The 16591-nt window shown below is 44.4% G+C and overlaps 1 protein-coding gene across 1 annotated transcript; it reads left to right on the forward strand.

The window, feature by feature from the left end:
- Positions 1-5319: 5319 nt before the first annotated feature.
- Positions 5320-16591, forward strand: LOC106487834 (lysosomal acid lipase/cholesteryl ester hydrolase-like). The gene is made up of 9 exons (XM_013946632.2): positions 5320-5457; positions 7562-7676; positions 8323-8521; positions 9091-9200; positions 10544-10680; positions 11278-11418; positions 13269-13340; positions 15225-15293; positions 16358-16591. Exons 1-9 carry the CDS (start codon positions 5332-5334, stop codon positions 16589-16591), a joined length of 1203 nt encoding a protein of 400 aa, XP_013802086.2. The 5' UTR covers positions 5320-5331.

Consider the following 16591-nt stretch of genomic DNA (forward strand, 5'->3'; position numbering starts at 1 on the left):
CTGCTAATTTATGTGGAAGCTACTGGCTACCACAGAGTTGAGCTGTTCTCCCTTTATCACAGCTCTGAAAAGACTGAGCAGGAAAAACTCAAATGAAAAGTACCCAGACATTTCTAGAAAGAATCCATTATCTCCATCCCTTGGGTATATAGAGCACTTCACCTATTAGCAGGAAGGGCTGCTTTGAAAACAGTGCTGAAGAAACTATCATCCTATGTAATTTCCTGGAGGAGCTCTGCTGCTGCCAATCTTATTTCAGAGAGGTAGTTATAACATAAAGGCACTCACTTTATGGGTAGCCTCCGTGGTTCTTAGGTTACACCATTATGGGTCACTGTGTCTTCAAAACAAAATGTATTGGCCTCACTGTGAAAAGAAACAGCGCATTTAGGGGTTTCCTTTTCTGAGTGACGCCTTCAGTCTCCATTTTGATCAAGTGTTAATGGGGGTGGAGTCTGGGATGCAGAAGTTACAGCTGTCACACTAAGGTAGTTCACTGGTAATACCACACAACCAAAGGGTCACTTGCTCAAACTATGAAATCCTTCATTAGCTAAACAAATTAACCACAGCTGGTGCCACTTCTGTGGCTTTCCCTTTCAACACACCCAACAGAGCTTTTTAATCTCCAGAGCCCACTGCTGGAGTCCATCCTGTTTCCTTGTGCTCTGTGAACATAAAAAGAGCTTGACCCAAACAAAACAGCTCTTCCTCCAGGGAAGGACATACCTTCCACCCAACATAAATTCCTGGGGAAAAAAATGCTTTCCAGAGGATCAGCCCTTCAACTGCTTGTAAGAGAAACAACATCAGGCCTTGAGACCCGGTTTATGAGTTTCCAACACTAAAGACTGGAAATACAATATCAACATCCCTGAAAGAAGCCAGAGCATCTCCAAACTCCCCTAGCAAAGAGACTGCAGCTGCATAGCTACTTTGCACCTTTGGAGACCACACAAAAGGCTGGTGTGGAATTTTCTGTCATGGAAAATCAGTAAAAAACAGGCTAGGCAAGCCGTACTGGAAACATCATAGGGACTGTTGATCCCACCTTGGTACACTAAGGATGGACTAGATACAATGGTGCAGAGCCTTTCTGAGTGACGAATTTATGGTTTGATGAAAGTTACTGTCACACAGAGACATCAGAGCTGCCGATGCTCTTCACTAAGAAATTGTCTTTTTCATCAACCCACAGAAAGTTCTCTACCTTGTAAAGCAGAACTGTTCCTGTGGTTACTCTCACATCCTGTTCTAATAAAGACTTGGTTCACAGCTTTCTTCCCCCATCACCCAAAGGCAGCAGATTATTTGCAAACATGTTCCTGAGAAAACATTACTTTCATCTGGTGTTCTTCTACATGTTTTCAGACTGCTCACCAGTTCAGGAAGAGGAGCAAGTTTTTCCGAAGTCATCTCTGAGTTAACCAGCCGAAGAAACGGGTGCAAACATAATAGGATTCTATTTTGTTTGTAGCCTTGCTACCTAAGTGCACAGAATGCGTCCTTCTGGCCCTGGTTACCTGGCCAATTTCAGTGAAGACTAAGCCTCTGGGCTGATTAAAATTAATTCAGTGAGGTGAGGCAGCATTCCCCAAAGACATTATGTTTTCACAGAATGCATGTAAATGTTTTGGAAGAAACAAAAACGTCTGTCTGTTCCCTCACAGGAAGAAAGGTTACACAACATGTTCAAGCCTTATTAGGCACTAGAGGGTCCATACAGGAGCCATGTCAACTCCAAGAGACTAATCCAGAGTAAGATGGGCATCATGGTTGTGCTGCTCACTGAGCAATAGGTTCAGTTACGTGTGTAATGCTGAACTTAACACAAATGTAAAACGCTGTAGCCGAAGCTGCATTCTTGGAAGAATATGTTGAGAGAAGCCAGACACTTCCCGCACTTCAACCTAAATAACATGTTCAGAGCACCCCCCAGATGGGTGACAGTACAGGTAAAGGTCTGCCACAGCCTCAGGGGATTGAAACACCCAGATACTGCTAAATATCCTAACCACTGGTGCGTAGGCAACTCTTAACCTCTCTTACTCCATGGTGCATTCTGGTTTTGTGAATTTAACTGTAAGATCTTTTTCATCATAAAGATTTCTCCACTTCCGAAGTACTGCCAAATCAGCACATAAACACGCTCTACAATACATGCTGCCAACTCATGACACTCATTGGTGCTACCCTGAAATACTCAGTCTGTTCGGCATAGGTTTCTGCCAGTGAATCAGCCAGCTAGTGGAGGCAGCCTAGGAACTGCCAGCAGAAGATACAAGTAAGGCAATCAAAGCAGAGGTAAGTTTCTTCTGCATATATGTTCATGGTCTCTTCTTTCTTGCCTGTCTCCAGAAAGATGTGCAGCCTTGGTTTTGTGCAGTTGCTTCTGAGAGTAGACAGCTTGTTTCCTCCCTGATCTGTAAGCCTGTAAGCTATACATAGAAGCGTGTATTTGCTGTAACTTAGGATAGGAAGAAACCTATCCTAAAGGTCCCTGTTTTGACCTGCACGAAGGGGAGAAAAACAGCAACTAAATGTTTCATTTTCCACTATTTTGTTTTCTTCAATCTGAGAACACAGAAATTAAAGTCTCAGTATTCCAAAAGTGTGTTTAAATTGGCCATTCTGCTCTTGCAGTTTCATGCACATGTATGTTTTGTTAGTAAGGCAGTAGATTCTCATATATGTTTAGCCACAGATGCTGCTCTGGTGCTTGTGTTTATCCCTTAGAGTCTACACGAAACAAATTTTAGAGTGCCTAAAGCAGAAGGGTAGATTGATGACTTTCTAGAGGGTTTGTGGTTTAATTTCATTAAATCTCAAAAGTCCCTAAAGAACTTGTATGGGTGTGTCTATCTGTCCTTTTTTTCTTCCAAGTACATTGTTTTATGACAATTCACTGTATTCAATGCTTCCTTATGACTTCATTTCATTAGATAAAAAGTGTAGATTGCTGTTCAAGGCTCCTATTTTCAAGTCTTTGCTTCTGAAGTTTAAGGGAGTAGTGGCCTGCCAAGCTAGGTGTTACTTAGCCTGCTGTACCTAATTTGAAAAGCAAGTACCTGGAAGTCCATGAGGAGGGCTAGCTAAGTTAGGTGATAATAGACTTCACTGAGAAAAGCCTGCACTAACAAGAGGAATAATTTAACCTCCACATTGCCTCACCTAGTCTTGACAGTGATTCAAAAACAAGCTGATACATCAGCAGAACTTAAGTTTTCTTCCCAAATGAGATTTCAGGTGCAGAGAGAGGGGGGCATATTTTACTCCCATTAGAAGAGTAAAATAGCAGAAAGCAGAAAACAGTGTTGTACTAAGTATGTAGCTGGGAGGATTCCTGTTTTGACAACAAAAATTAAGAAGTATTTGGCATACAAAGGGAGTGCTGCCAAATTTAGTGATGGGTGTTTCCAAACTATGTTTCGTTCTACTTGTCTGATGACTCAAGAGGTTTAACTTCTTTAATTTTGTTCTGTCAAATTTAAAGATGAAATTGAAAACCAGAAAAACTGGGAGCTCCCTGTCCTATAAGGAGTTTTAGAGAATGCAAAAATCTCTTGGGCAACCCTTCCTCACCCCCACAGCTCCTGCACATCTTCCCATTATTTGTAAGAGAATGCTCTCCTACCTTCCCTTGATCTGTATCTCTCTTTCCAAGCACAAAAAAATTCATAGAGAGGCATGTCTTCTCATATCAGATGTCTTATGCTAGAAGCAGACTCTCAAAACATGTGACTGCATAAGAATTTCTGCCCTTTATTAAGAATTGGCTTCTCCGCTTCTGGTGGACCTATCAATGAGTGGTTTCCGAAAGACTTGTTTCCTGAGTCTGTTTAACTTCCTAACACACATTGTAATACAGACAGCGCTCTCTACAAAATTCTCTCACAAACCCTAACACCCAGCCATGCATACTGTGGCTACTATGAAGCTATTCGTATGCTGATTAGCAGGCTAGTTCATGCTTGTGACTGTTCAGCTGGTTACAGAACATGTAACAGCTGATTTCTGCCTTCCCCTCAGCAGGGCACTACCCCCAGTGGACACTCCTTCCCCAACACACACTCCCTAGGAGCTCCTGGGAACCCCATTACCTTACAGGCTTGTGTCTCACTGTTGAGCTTGCTAGAAATTTACCAGTGACATCAAGAAGTTAATTACAGGATGGACAGAAAGGTGAACTAACATAAACACACCATGGTCATATAAACACGCCTTTTCCTTCTGAGGAAAACAAGCCTACAAGAGCAGTAATGTCCCCATGATGGTGAGGCAGTCTTACAAGCAGCCTTCGCGAGCTGAAACCTTACATCGCGTTACGCATCCCTTTTGTCCCACAGATCCTGTTGATGCACATTTTTAGGTGGCCTGCCTGATCTTGAAGGTCCTTCTCCATCTGCAGAATGACTGTGACTTTTCTCCTCATAGCCCCCATTCTCTCCTCACTCGTGCAGACACAGTGTACAAGAACTGCTAGATGCAAAAGGGCTTTTCCAGTTACGCACGGGTCTGAGCTTCAGGATGAATCCTCTTTGTACAGTTCTTCACACTGGAAGGAAAAATCCTATCCCACCTACCTGTAGCTGTCTTGGAGGCAAGGAAGGTCGTCTTGCACTGAGTGTTGAACATGGCAACACTTCTCTTCCCCTCCAAACAGCTTTAGCTGGGAGCCCCACACCCAGCACCTCTCTACGACGCGCAACCTGCCCTTCCCTTTTCTAGGAAGCCTCTTGCACAAAATTTGCACGTTGACAAAAATGCTGGGGAGGCACACAGAGAGCAATGTTTCTGCTCTGATCCACTAGGTTCTAGGAAAGAAAAAAAAAGAAAAGAAAAAAGACTAAAGCCTTGAAGGAAATCTACCATAGGCAGAGTCATCGTAAGCTGGTGCTAGGCAGACGCTGCTCTGCAATTTCTGGTCAGAAAAGCTTCCCTGTGGCCAGCAGTCAGCCCAAGAAACCCAGGAAAGGGCACAGTCTTGCCTCCACCTGCCCACGACACAGATTTATAATGGGGAGAGCCATTTCTGAGACAGAGCAGATATAGTCCCGTGCCACAAACTGGCACTGATCTCACACAAGCACATTCCCCAAGCCCGTTCCACATCCTCCTGGAGCCCCTGACTCACTCACGACCCCCGTTACCTGGCCTGAGCTGCACACCATCCCTCCTCACACAGGTACTTGTTTCTGTCAGACCCTGGGGGAACACACCCTGGCTGGCCTTCAGGAGACTCCCCACTTAGTGCTCTTGCATTGCACAGAAAGACCCCTTTTCTAAAGCAAGGAAAACACACGTGCATGTGCTCTTTCACACAGCCCCAAGATGCGGTGCCTCCTTACGCTGCTGTGCTTCCAAGGAATTGCCTTTTCGGCAGGATTCCCCTACACTCTGAACTCAGAGGAAATCCAGAAAAGGAAGCTTCGCAACCCCGAATGCTTCATGAATGTTGTAAGTTGTGTTGCTGTCTCTGCCTTTCTTTTTAAAGCGTCGGTTGCACTAGCAGTACCCCTGTGCCATCACTAACAGTCTGCGTTAAGACACCGAAACCATTTCTAACTTTCCCCAACCTCCCTTTGCCAAAGCAACTGCATTAGAGTCATGACTGCAACAAGGGCCAGCTCTGAACGTGCAGGGGACAGATGTCACCCTTGCACATTGCACGAGGACAGGCACAAAGCACTGGAACAGAGAGGGCCTGCTGCTACTTTTCACTCAAAGGACAAACAATTCCCCAGGACCTGCTGAAGGGCTCTTGGGATCTGGGCTACTGAATTTTGACCCCCAGCAATGTCACTCAGTCCAGGACTGTGGCCAGAGCACATGCTACCCAGCCCAGGCCAGCCCAAACTGAACACCAGCCTTTCCCTGCCTACATTTCGGGTGAACCCCAACAGATACACGAGGAACAGAAGCCTGGGCTATGCTTGCAACCCCGAGTCTTCGTCGCACAGTCACCCTTCCCAACGCGCCTTCACATTGTCACGCCTGCTACTGCAGGAAGAGTGGGAGAGTGCGATCACGGCAAGAGGACAGAGTTCCTCCAGCAACGTGATAGGCAGCACCAGCCTAGGGGAAACCATGGCTTTTTACCTGAACAGTCTGAGCTGCCAGAGAGAACATCACCTTAGCCGTGGAGGCAGCAGCTGGTTTCTTGTCTAAAGAGAAGCTAACAACCTGTTTGCTCAATACAAGTGGCAAGGGACGCTGAACCCCTTCTTCTAACAGTAGATTCTCTCAACACAAAGTAACACAAGACCCCATGCTCTGACTTACCAAAGCTCTCCCCACGGCACAGGCAAAACTACATGTAGGTGGTCTCAGGAGTTCCTTCAACTAACTCGCCTCGCCTTGCCTATGTATGCCTTGCCTAATCATGCTTTGGTAAGAAAGCACTCCTTATGGATCAAGACCACATCGTTTGGCATTAATCCAACACAGATCCTGCCACATGTTTACTCTCCAGAAAGGCACAACTTGCATCAGCCTTGCACAACACAACAAACTATTGCACTTGCATTTGCTGAAGGAGATAAGACTGCCTCCTCTTAGGAGGCTGCACCTGTACTCAGTGAACCTCGACTTTTCTCATTCCTTTCCCAAGTCACCACACTTCCCAGCAAGCAATGGATCCATTCATTCCATTTTCAGAGGGGCAGTTCTGGTGAGAATGAGCCACGGTTTCAAGCTCTGTAATGCACTGAAGGCTGAGCCTAGTCTAGTGCTAGCTCCCTGCCTTCCTGCATATACACACCTGCTTCACACAGTACAGCTTAGGAAGAAGATGGTGCTGAAAGGCAATTCTGACATTTCTGCTCTGCGGCAGACACAATCAAGGAGTCAATGCAGCTGAGGACTGCACTCAGGCAAGCAGGTTAGTCACCCAGCGCAGTTCCTATTTGGCACATATGGAGTCCAACTACCAGCCAACTACCACCTAAACAGGTCTGGCTACCCAGCTACCCCCCAAAACAGAAGGCGGTCAACAAGACCTTTGATGAATCTTTCACAAGACCGGTAATGTTTAACTCTCAGCCACAGTCCCCATGGCCAGCAGCCTTGCACTACTGTCCCCAAACAGCCCACAGCCACACTGGCCAGCTTGTTGACCTTCCAAAATAGGACAATGCAGTTCTTGGTATTTCTATCTGAGAGACACAGCATTAAAGACCACGCACAAATCACATCACCCAAGCAAAGCTACCCTGCTCTCACTGCCTTTTGCATCCTCCAGCCTTCCCTTCATGGCTACGTTAGAGGACGCACCCGCTCTTCCCCAGGAGGGAGGGGCATGGGCAAAGCTGTGCTGTGCTGTGCTGTCCTGCAGGAATCTTTTTAGGGACCCTTCCCACCAGCACAAGGTGCAGCAGAAGACAGTAAGCTCCGTGGTATCACATTCGCCTTCCTGGCCCTTCCTCAGCTCCTCCATAGCCGAGTACCTTCTTGGCTAGCTTCGCATTCTGGCACAGAAGCAGCCTCCAAACAGACACCTCCTTCTCCACCCACCTCTACACTGTCAAAGTTTGTTAACAAGCTCTCCTTTGGCTTCCTACAGAGTGAAATTATCAGATACCACGGGTACCCCAGTGAGGAGTATGAAGTTACTACTGAGGACGGATACATGCTTCGTGTTTTCAGAATTCCTGGCGGGAGGAACAGTCAGAATACAGGTGTGTCAGTTACAGCACATAACGAAGGTCTGGGGGCCAGCTCTTACATGGGTCACCCATCTTTCACCTTTGCACATACAACAGCATGTTCCACATGCTTCAGCTGCAGCAAAAGCACCTAGTCAGGAATTTGGGCTGAATTCTGAATCCATCTCAAGTCTGCACCTTCAGTGTCTCTGTCCAGGGCTCCTTTGAAAATCATCTGCACCAACCCAATTCTCAAAGTAAGAGTAACCGAAGTTAGATCAGGATTCTTGTGGTCTTGTCCAATTGAATAGTGAATAGACCTAAGGTCAGATACACTTCTCTGAATGAATTATTCTTTTTCATCCACATACTGTTCTAACATTTCTCAGCTGCAGACAGATGGTTTCAATTGGGGGACCTGTAAGTTGCCTTTCCAGCGCAAAAGGACATGAGACTGGCCGATTCTATACTTTCTTTATTTGCTAGTTCTGACATAATACAGTTAAACTGCTTGCATCGTATCAGATCCTCCAGGTTACTCAGCCCAATGTCTATGCCTAGTTCTCCCATGAGCTTTGTGAAGTAAGGGTTTAAAAACTCTCACAGACTAAACTCTACACTCCAATCTTAAATAGACTTAATTACTGCTCCAGTATAAGAATACTTCCATTTTTTTCAGGGCAAAAGCCTGTAGTCTTCCTACAGCATGCTTTTCTAGGAGACTCTACCCACTGGATTTCTAACCTGCCCAACAACAGCCTCGGCTTCATCCTAGCAGATGCCGGCTATGATGTCTGGATGGGAAACAGCCGAGGGAACACTTGGTCTTCAAAACACAAGATCCTTAAGCCTTCCCAGAAGGAGTTCTGGCAGTTCAGGTACTCTGTGGGGGGAGAATTACTCAAGGTGGCAACTCCCAGGGGACTAGATAACTTCAGCCTGATGGTTTTTACCTAAAGCAGTATGAAAGCAGGGTCTGTATCAGCTGAGGAGAGAAGAGAACATGACCAATAAGGATACTCCCTAGTACTTACAATTGGGAGCAGTGCCTGGGGAAGAGATTTCAGAAAACAGAAAATGAAAGGGGATGCTGAGGAAGACAGAGGCAATGCTGTGAGAAGTACAAGAGCAGGCTGCTCAGCCTTGTCTCAAAATCTCTTATCTCTCACAGCTGATGTCAACTGAGAGAGAAATGTGTTTTTTAACCCATGCTAGTTAGGCCCTTCCCCAAGGGCCACAGCTAACATACAAGGCCTCTGGCAGCCTGGTAGCGCAGCTGCATGCTTCCCCCCCTTTCCCCATGTCACAACAAAGAATCCACATGAAGTGTGCAACCTCATCTTTGAATGGGTTTTACCTGGTGCCATGAACAAAGCTGAAATCCAGTAACTCACACTGTGAGAGCCAACCTGTCCATGTGTCAGCTTTTTGTGTTTCTCCTCTGTAGCTTTGATGAGATGGGTAAATACGATCTTCCAGCAGAGCTGTACTTCGCCATGAATAAAACTGGACAGAAACGTGTATATTACATTGGCCACTCTGAAGGCTCAGCAATAGGTAAGGTTAGAACAGCTCAGGGTTCGCACCCATTCATGTTACAATGTAATCAGTAGGTGGGTCTCCCCATTGGCTCAGCTAGTCTTCTTGCCTGTGGAAAGTTATTTAAGGTAGAAGCATCTTCTGAGTTGAGATTTGCAAAATACGTAAAACTTTTCTAAAACCAGCTTTGTTTATCAGAAATAAGCAAAGAAATGTAATAGAAAATCCAAATACAGTTCCACCTTTTTAAAAAATTATAGAGACATAAAAGCCATTATTTAATGGGTACTCCACATATGACACTGGACATTTTTCTTAAAGTCTCAGTGACAGGAATTTTCATTAAGTTTAACTTTTGTATTAAGATATACAATTCTTTTCATTATGAATTGGAAGGAAAAATAAAACAACCCCCTCCCCCAAAACAGCGCACAAACTACTTAATTTCAAACAACAGAAGACACAGAAAAAGAACCTCAACATTACTAAGTCGCATGACTTAATGCCAGTTTTACAATTTAAAGCATCGTTCATGAATGGTTCTAATTGGCCACATTACTGTTTAAAAACATATTGCCAGAGACTTAAAATTAGGAAGAACACTAACAACTTCCTTTCTGTTAGTTCCAACCTTTAACATGAACTTATTTTATAACTTTTGAATGCAACTAACTTTCCTTCAGCATCAACTGAGATTTTCTGATGTTTATGGTTTATTACTAAGATCCATGAATGGACAGTCATTGGTAAGGAGCAACTGCCCTTTCATTACAATAAATTACCTGGAAAATAGAGAAAGAAATGTGGGAAAAGCATATGTTGCCACATCTCCAGATCTTTTCTTACTTTTCCTCTTGTAAGAGCCTTTAAAGACTCTCACGTCCAAACTAACCATTTAGGCTGTCTTTAGCTGCCTTTGACTTAAGTGATCAGTTGAAAAAACTCAAAGCTCCCGGTATTCAGGTAATTATTCTTTTACTTCATGGAGGCATAAACATAGGTAGTCCTTTAGAGACTACAACCTGAAAACTCATCATTTTATGACAGCTTTGTGAACTTTAGAGGGAATCTGATCGTATCATAAAAATCTGACTATCACCTACAAAAACTATTCTGATAAAGTCAATGTCCAGACGTCCCCTAATCCTCAGAATGAACTCTGTCTCCCAAATAAAGTTCATTTCAGGACTTAGCATCAACACTTTCCTTAGGCAAAACATGCAGCACAGACAAACATGGCCAGACAGACAATGGGCTACTAATCTAGTCTCACTTCTTGTTTGCTGCCTACTGCTTATTTATTTATTTTTGTCTAAGGAAGATCTCTTCACTAACTTGGGCTGTCTCTTCTGTGTTTGCAGGGTTCATAGCATTTTCTACATACCGTGAGCTGGCTCAAAGGGTCAAAGTGTTCCTTGCTCTGGGCCCAGTAGCCACATGCACACACAGTACGAGCCCTTTGATTAAGATAACAAATGTTCCTGAATCACTACTCAGGGTATGTCATTTTTCCTCTTAAGAGGCCCAGTGCCTGATTTACATTCACAGGGTTCACTCAACCCGAGCAGAAATGTTTCCAAAGGGGTGATATGCTGATATTGAGTTCAGGAATAACCTAGTGCACTTGAAAAATATATCCTCAAGTGCCATGGGGAAGGTTCTGGAGAACAGAAAGATGGGATTGCAGCAGCAGACCCAGTGAAGTAAGAGACTTGTGAAACTGGCTTGTCATAGGACTTTTGCTGTTACCTAACATTGTGCTGGCTTCATGCAAGAAGAGCCAAAACAGATCTGCAATTACAGCCCTGGCTATCTCTGGGACTTCATATATGTGTGAGCACTGAGGTCACTGTACTAGGAGAAGAAGGATGGCTACCAGGATTGATACCCAGTAATACAAGGCAGGAATGATATATGGTGTGCTCTGGCAAAGAATACATTTTAATGAGTATCGGGAGCGCAAACCATTTCAGCAACCTTAGAATATTGAGCTAAGAGTGTAGGCTATTAGACAACAGCAAGTTTCCTGCATTAAATGCTCCTGTAACAAGAAAAAGAAGGAAAAAAAAAGTGTTGTACTTTTCCCTTCCTTCAGCTAGTATTTGGCTGGAAAGGAACCATGCACCAGATTGAATTTCTGAAAGGACCTGTGACACAGCTCTGTACAAGCCTGGATAAGCTTTGTGGCTCTATACTCTCTTACATAGCTGGGGGCAGCATACAAAATCTGAACACGGTAAGCATATGCAAGAACACTTTATCAAAGCAAAGTTTAAGTAATTTTTGAAATTTCATTTGTGCACTCTATCCTTATGTAGTAATCATCACACATGTAAACATACATAAAACAACACAATACTCAATAGACTGAGGGAATACAAGGACACTGTATAGTTTGAACAGTACTGAATAGGACTAAAGCTAATGATGTGACCAATAAGCAGGCACATTCAAATCACAGGAAGAAAGGACTGAATTCAGTCTGGAGCCTAGCTGAAACCTCTTTCAGGCCTGAGCTGAACAAATTTTGGCCATACACACATACTGTTTAAAAAGATCCAAGGGATTACGGAGTGGGACTTCTCAGTAATAAAGTTCCTAAATTCCTTCCTAAGCAAGTAGACGCCATAGTCCTCCAAACACTGGAGGAATTAAAGAACTGGGAACAGCTGTTTCTCTGCCCACATTTTAAGCTACTTGCACCAGAACTTGGTTCCAAAGTACTACCCAAAGTAGCACATTCCCATTTTTGTTCTGGGTCCTGCTTTGTCTTTCTAGTCCTTCCATATCTCATACATCTGTTTCTCTGGTGGTTTTTGCTCTCTCACACTCAGATTATCTAACAAGCCTCCATGCCCCATAAAACCCTACCACACATGTAGTATCATTATGTATGAGTAGGCAGTCCATTAACAATTATCCCCTACTAATTAAGCACAGTGCTGCTCAAGGGCATCAGAGCTAACCTCAGGCCCTGGGAAACGGGAACTGCCTTCCTAGTGAACTCCCCTGAACTTCTTTTTCCATCTGATTAATCACTAGCATAGGAGACACTCTGCAACTTCACTCTTTCGTCAGTGTCTTCCCCACACAAGCTCTGCCAGCCTTGATCCACCTGGGAACTGAGGTACCACATACTTAGCATTAGAGCACCTCTTTCCTCAGAACTGGACCCCCACAGCTCAATCCACAACACAGAGAGCTACAGAACGTCTTTGTATGCACCTGAGTGTAGAATGCCTGCAAACGGGATTCACAAAGCGTAGCATATCAGTTAGAGGAGACAAGAGGGACAGGAGAGTTGTCCCCACACTTACCAACATGTAGATACTGCAGTGTCTTAAATCCCCTTTACAGTGGGCATGGCCTAAGCAATGCCCATTACTGGGATATCTTTGAAAACCTGGGCACATTTTTCTCAATCTATAACCACTTGTAATAGCACATACAGGAAAGTCATGAGACTCCAATGCCCAATGCAGAAGCAATTAAAGGCATAGCAGCCCTTTCAAACAGTAGAGCTAAACCATCTTTCTTGATTCAAGCCACTAATGTGCTTCTCGGGGCAGGATAACAAGCTGGAAGAGGAATCTAAGGAGACATTAGAACATCTCCTTAACAGAACTAGAAAAATTCAAGTAGAAGAAAAGGCAGTCTATATGGGGGTGTTTTGTAAGCTGGCTTCCTTTGGCACCAGGAGCAAACTGAAGAGTAAGACAAATCTTCAAAAGACTTAGAGATGCATGACAGTTGAGTGTGAGGTTACGATTCTCCTTTGAAAGGACTGGAAATGGTTGGATTTTTTGTTTGTTTTGTTTTTTTTCCTTACTGTTGCTGAACCACATGTTTCTACAGTGCTACTATCTTTATGGAACAGACTCCCTCTCATGGAGAAAGCTTTGCCTGTAGACATGTACCATTAACCAGCTATTCCCAAGTCTGCCCCTCAGTTTTCCATTTGCTATTTCAAGAATATCCTGTTAAAGTGGGGTTTTTACACAGACGTACATTACTCAGGTCCTTCACAGTTTTATTCTGTCATAACATTGGATCCCTGCATTTGTAGCATTTCTGCTTTCTCTTCAGAGTCGAATAGATGCATACGTAGCACATTCCCCGGCTGGAACATCGGTTCAGAACATCATTCATTGGCATCAGGTATAATTGCGCACTGACATATAAACTGACTCTAACTATTGCTTTCTACTCAGCTGGCAGCCTACAGGGAAGTCCAGAGGCGGTGGTTCTGGGAACCTGCCCAACACATCTTCTCACGTACTGTCGTGAGCACCTGCCACAGAGGGAGTGCTGTTTACCTCCGGCCAGGGCAGGACTGAACTGAACCTTCAGTATCAGGCACTGAGATTTCCCTGTGGCACATCGGGCCTCTCCATAGCCTCTAGTGGCTTCCAGCCTTCATCTTTATTGCTGAAGACATTTGCCTTGAAAAGCTGCAAATGAACTCGAGCACAGTCTAGGCACTTGGCAGGCACTAGGAGGATAGCGGAAACTTGGGCAGCCAGGGGATAAGCCAGAACAGGGAAGTGATCCAGGTTAAAGCTTTCCCCCAGAGAACTAATTGCAGCCTGGATCAGCTCCCAGAGCCAGTTAAACACACAAATGCTTCCACTGGCATAATGAGAAAGCGGGAAACTGCCTTATGCCACTGCCAAGTACAAGATGAGCAACAGTGTTCTATAGGGAGGCTCTTAACAGCCAGGTTTTTCCAAAACCCTCTTCATCTTTCATGCCAGTGTCTAGCTCCTGGAGTCAAGTTCCCTAAAGGTAGGTTTCTACTTATGCACCAGCAGACCTGAGCTTGTTCTGATTGTGCTCTGAATCAGACCAGGGAAGAGAACTCCAGCCCAGAAACACATCACTGCACGTGCAGAGCACTGGGTCCAAGGTAATTGCACCTGCAGAGCCAGGATCTATCTGCATACATCCCATAGGCAGATCCCCCATTTCTGCCAACACTTAATATGGTATTAAATATAGGTGTGCTCCTGGGGACACCCCCAAAAAATTCCCAGCAGTCAATCCCTCAGGATACATCTACTCAGAGCTAACAAATGAGGACAACCCATTGACAGCCAGTAGCTTTACAGCCTGTTTTGCCAGCCTCTAACAAGGTCAAGCGGCTACAAAGCAAACACAGATACAGTAGAACAGAAGAAAAAAGCAAGAGTAATATCCCTAGCAGGTTTCTAGCACTTTCTCACTTACTTGAAGCCTTGAAGTCAAGGGTTTCTAAATCACGCAATCCAAGCCAAACACTACAGGAATAACTCAGCAATAACCATCCCATGATGTTCTCTCACCCTGTATTATACACAGCTGCTAGAAAAAAAAAACAAAAAGAAAAAACTATTCATCAGGTTTCAGTAACAAATAAAACAAAAGAACAAACATATGTACTCACCTCTTCATTCATCAGTCCTGCAGAGCAGATTTCATGTCTTGTAGACAACACATACTCAAGGTGGCTAATGTCTAGTATCCAACGTCCTGCCTCAAAATTGCTCTCAAAGCACAACACATTTATAGCCAAAATCTTGTAGGAATTATGGAATCTCTGGAAACGTTACCACTACTGTGAGCACACCAGACACAACTGACAGCCAAAAGACAAGATGTATGAAGACAGAACACACAGTACGCTAGACTAGTAATAGCCCCAACAGCTTCTAGACATCCAGGTCCTCTTTCCAACAGGAAACTTGTACCTAGCCACAGGTCAGGATGGCAAGCCCAAGTTTACTCAACTAAGTCAAATAACATTTTAATAACAAAACATGCCAAGGGTGGTGTCTGAGGATCAGCAGGGAATGTTAGCAAGGGGAAAGGCAATAAAGCCATTCACCCTATGATCCGTACTCATTACTTGTGGAAACCTCCAACCACAGTGAGGAAAAGGTAGGAGTCACTCACAGTTCAGTGTCTGAGCATTGCATTAAATCACAGGGAGGAAACTGGCCCCTGAACTCTGCTCTCAGTCTTTTAATACTTTCATTGTATCTGTTCTTGTTGCAATATTAACAGCTAAGGCATGCAGACCGATTTCAAGCTTATGACTATGGCGCTAAGGAAAACATGAAGAAATACAACCAGGTAAGACAATATGGTTTTCTTGAGAACTCATCCTTGGGTTCTGGCTAAGAATAGAAACTAAGAATAGAAAACTTCAGATTTTAGGACCCGTGACCTCACCTGCTACTGAGAGGAGAAGAAAGTGGTCTGAGATAGATAATCTTTCACTTGAACCTAATACGCATGAGCATAAAAGCCTATTCATAGGCAAAGCATAGGGAGTTCCTTGTAGACAGCAAACAAAAGCTGATTTGGGTTGATTCTGTCTTCCTTACTGATGCGGGGATGTGTCCCATGACAGGTCAATTTACATGCCATTCCCAAAAGACAAGACCCACACTCAAGTCCTGGGACTGGATGAGGATGGAGCAATAACTCTTCCCCAAAAGTCCTCAAGGTCTGCCTTTCAGTTAAGGGAGGAAATGGATCTCTTACCTAAGCTATGATGAGCTCTCCAATCAGCTGACAATTGTTTGATTTTTAATCAGCACATTTGACTTACTTACAGCACCCTGTTCTGAATCAGGGCAGGTGGCTTTTCATGGGCAGAAAGGCTCCAAAGATATATCTGACAGTTTCACACATGCCCATGATCCCTGAAACCGTCTAATGTCAGATTATAAATGGCCAAAGTATTTCTTGCTTCTTGCTACTTAAGTCCCAAGCAGAACAGCTAAGCCCTTCAGTTTCACTCCATGCCCCCAGCAAAACCTGAAGAGCATCCCAGGCTAGGTGGGGATGGGACACATACGAACAACAGCTCTGCAGTCCTTGCTTGATGAACACAAATACTGCTCTCTCCATAGCCCCACCTCTCAAGGGCACGAGCAGGACTCATACTGCAGCACGACGTGTATCCATGCACTATGGAGAGGCCGAGGAATAGGACAGATCATTGTTCTTCACAGTAGACAAGGAATGGAGTAGGGGGAAATAAACGCTGGGAGGGCGGGCTTGGTCCTGACTGTTTTCCTGTAGTGAGGGAGGGAGGGAGGGAAGCAAAGAGATGCTTGCACAGAATCTTTTCTCTAAGAACAACTTCTGGCATGACAGCATCCACTTCAAGTCTCCTCCCTTCCTTCCAGTCTACTCCTCCTGTATACGAGATAGAGAAGATGAACACAGCAGTTGCTGTTTGGAGCGGTGGACGCGACAAGTTTGCAGATACAAAAGACATGGCAAAGCTACTTCCTCGGATCACTAAGCTCATTTACCATGAGGATTTTCCTGATTGGGGACACCTAGATTTCATCTGGGGCCTTGATGCAACTAAGAGAATGTATTTGAAAATCACTGAACTAATGAGAAAAAACCCTTAA

This window comes from Apteryx mantelli, chromosome 7 (assembly GCF_036417845.1).
Source record: "Apteryx mantelli isolate bAptMan1 chromosome 7, bAptMan1.hap1, whole genome shotgun sequence".
In the NCBI taxonomy this organism is placed as follows: Eukaryota; Metazoa; Chordata; class Aves; order Apterygiformes; family Apterygidae; genus Apteryx; species Apteryx mantelli.

Excerpts from the sequence above, each read along its gene's own strand:
- LOC106487834 (XM_013946632.2), top strand. The coding sequence starts at position 5,332 with ATGCGGTGCCTCCTTACGCTGCTGTGCTTCCAAGGAATTGCCTTTTCG. Across the intron at positions 10,681-11,277 it reads TTCCTGAATCACTACTCAGG|CTAGTATTTGGCTGGAAAGG; the intron begins GTATGTCATTTT and ends CCCTTCCTTCAG. Across the intron at positions 15,294-16,357 it reads ACATGAAGAAATACAACCAG|TCTACTCCTCCTGTATACGA; the intron begins GTAAGACAATAT and ends CCTTCCTTCCAG.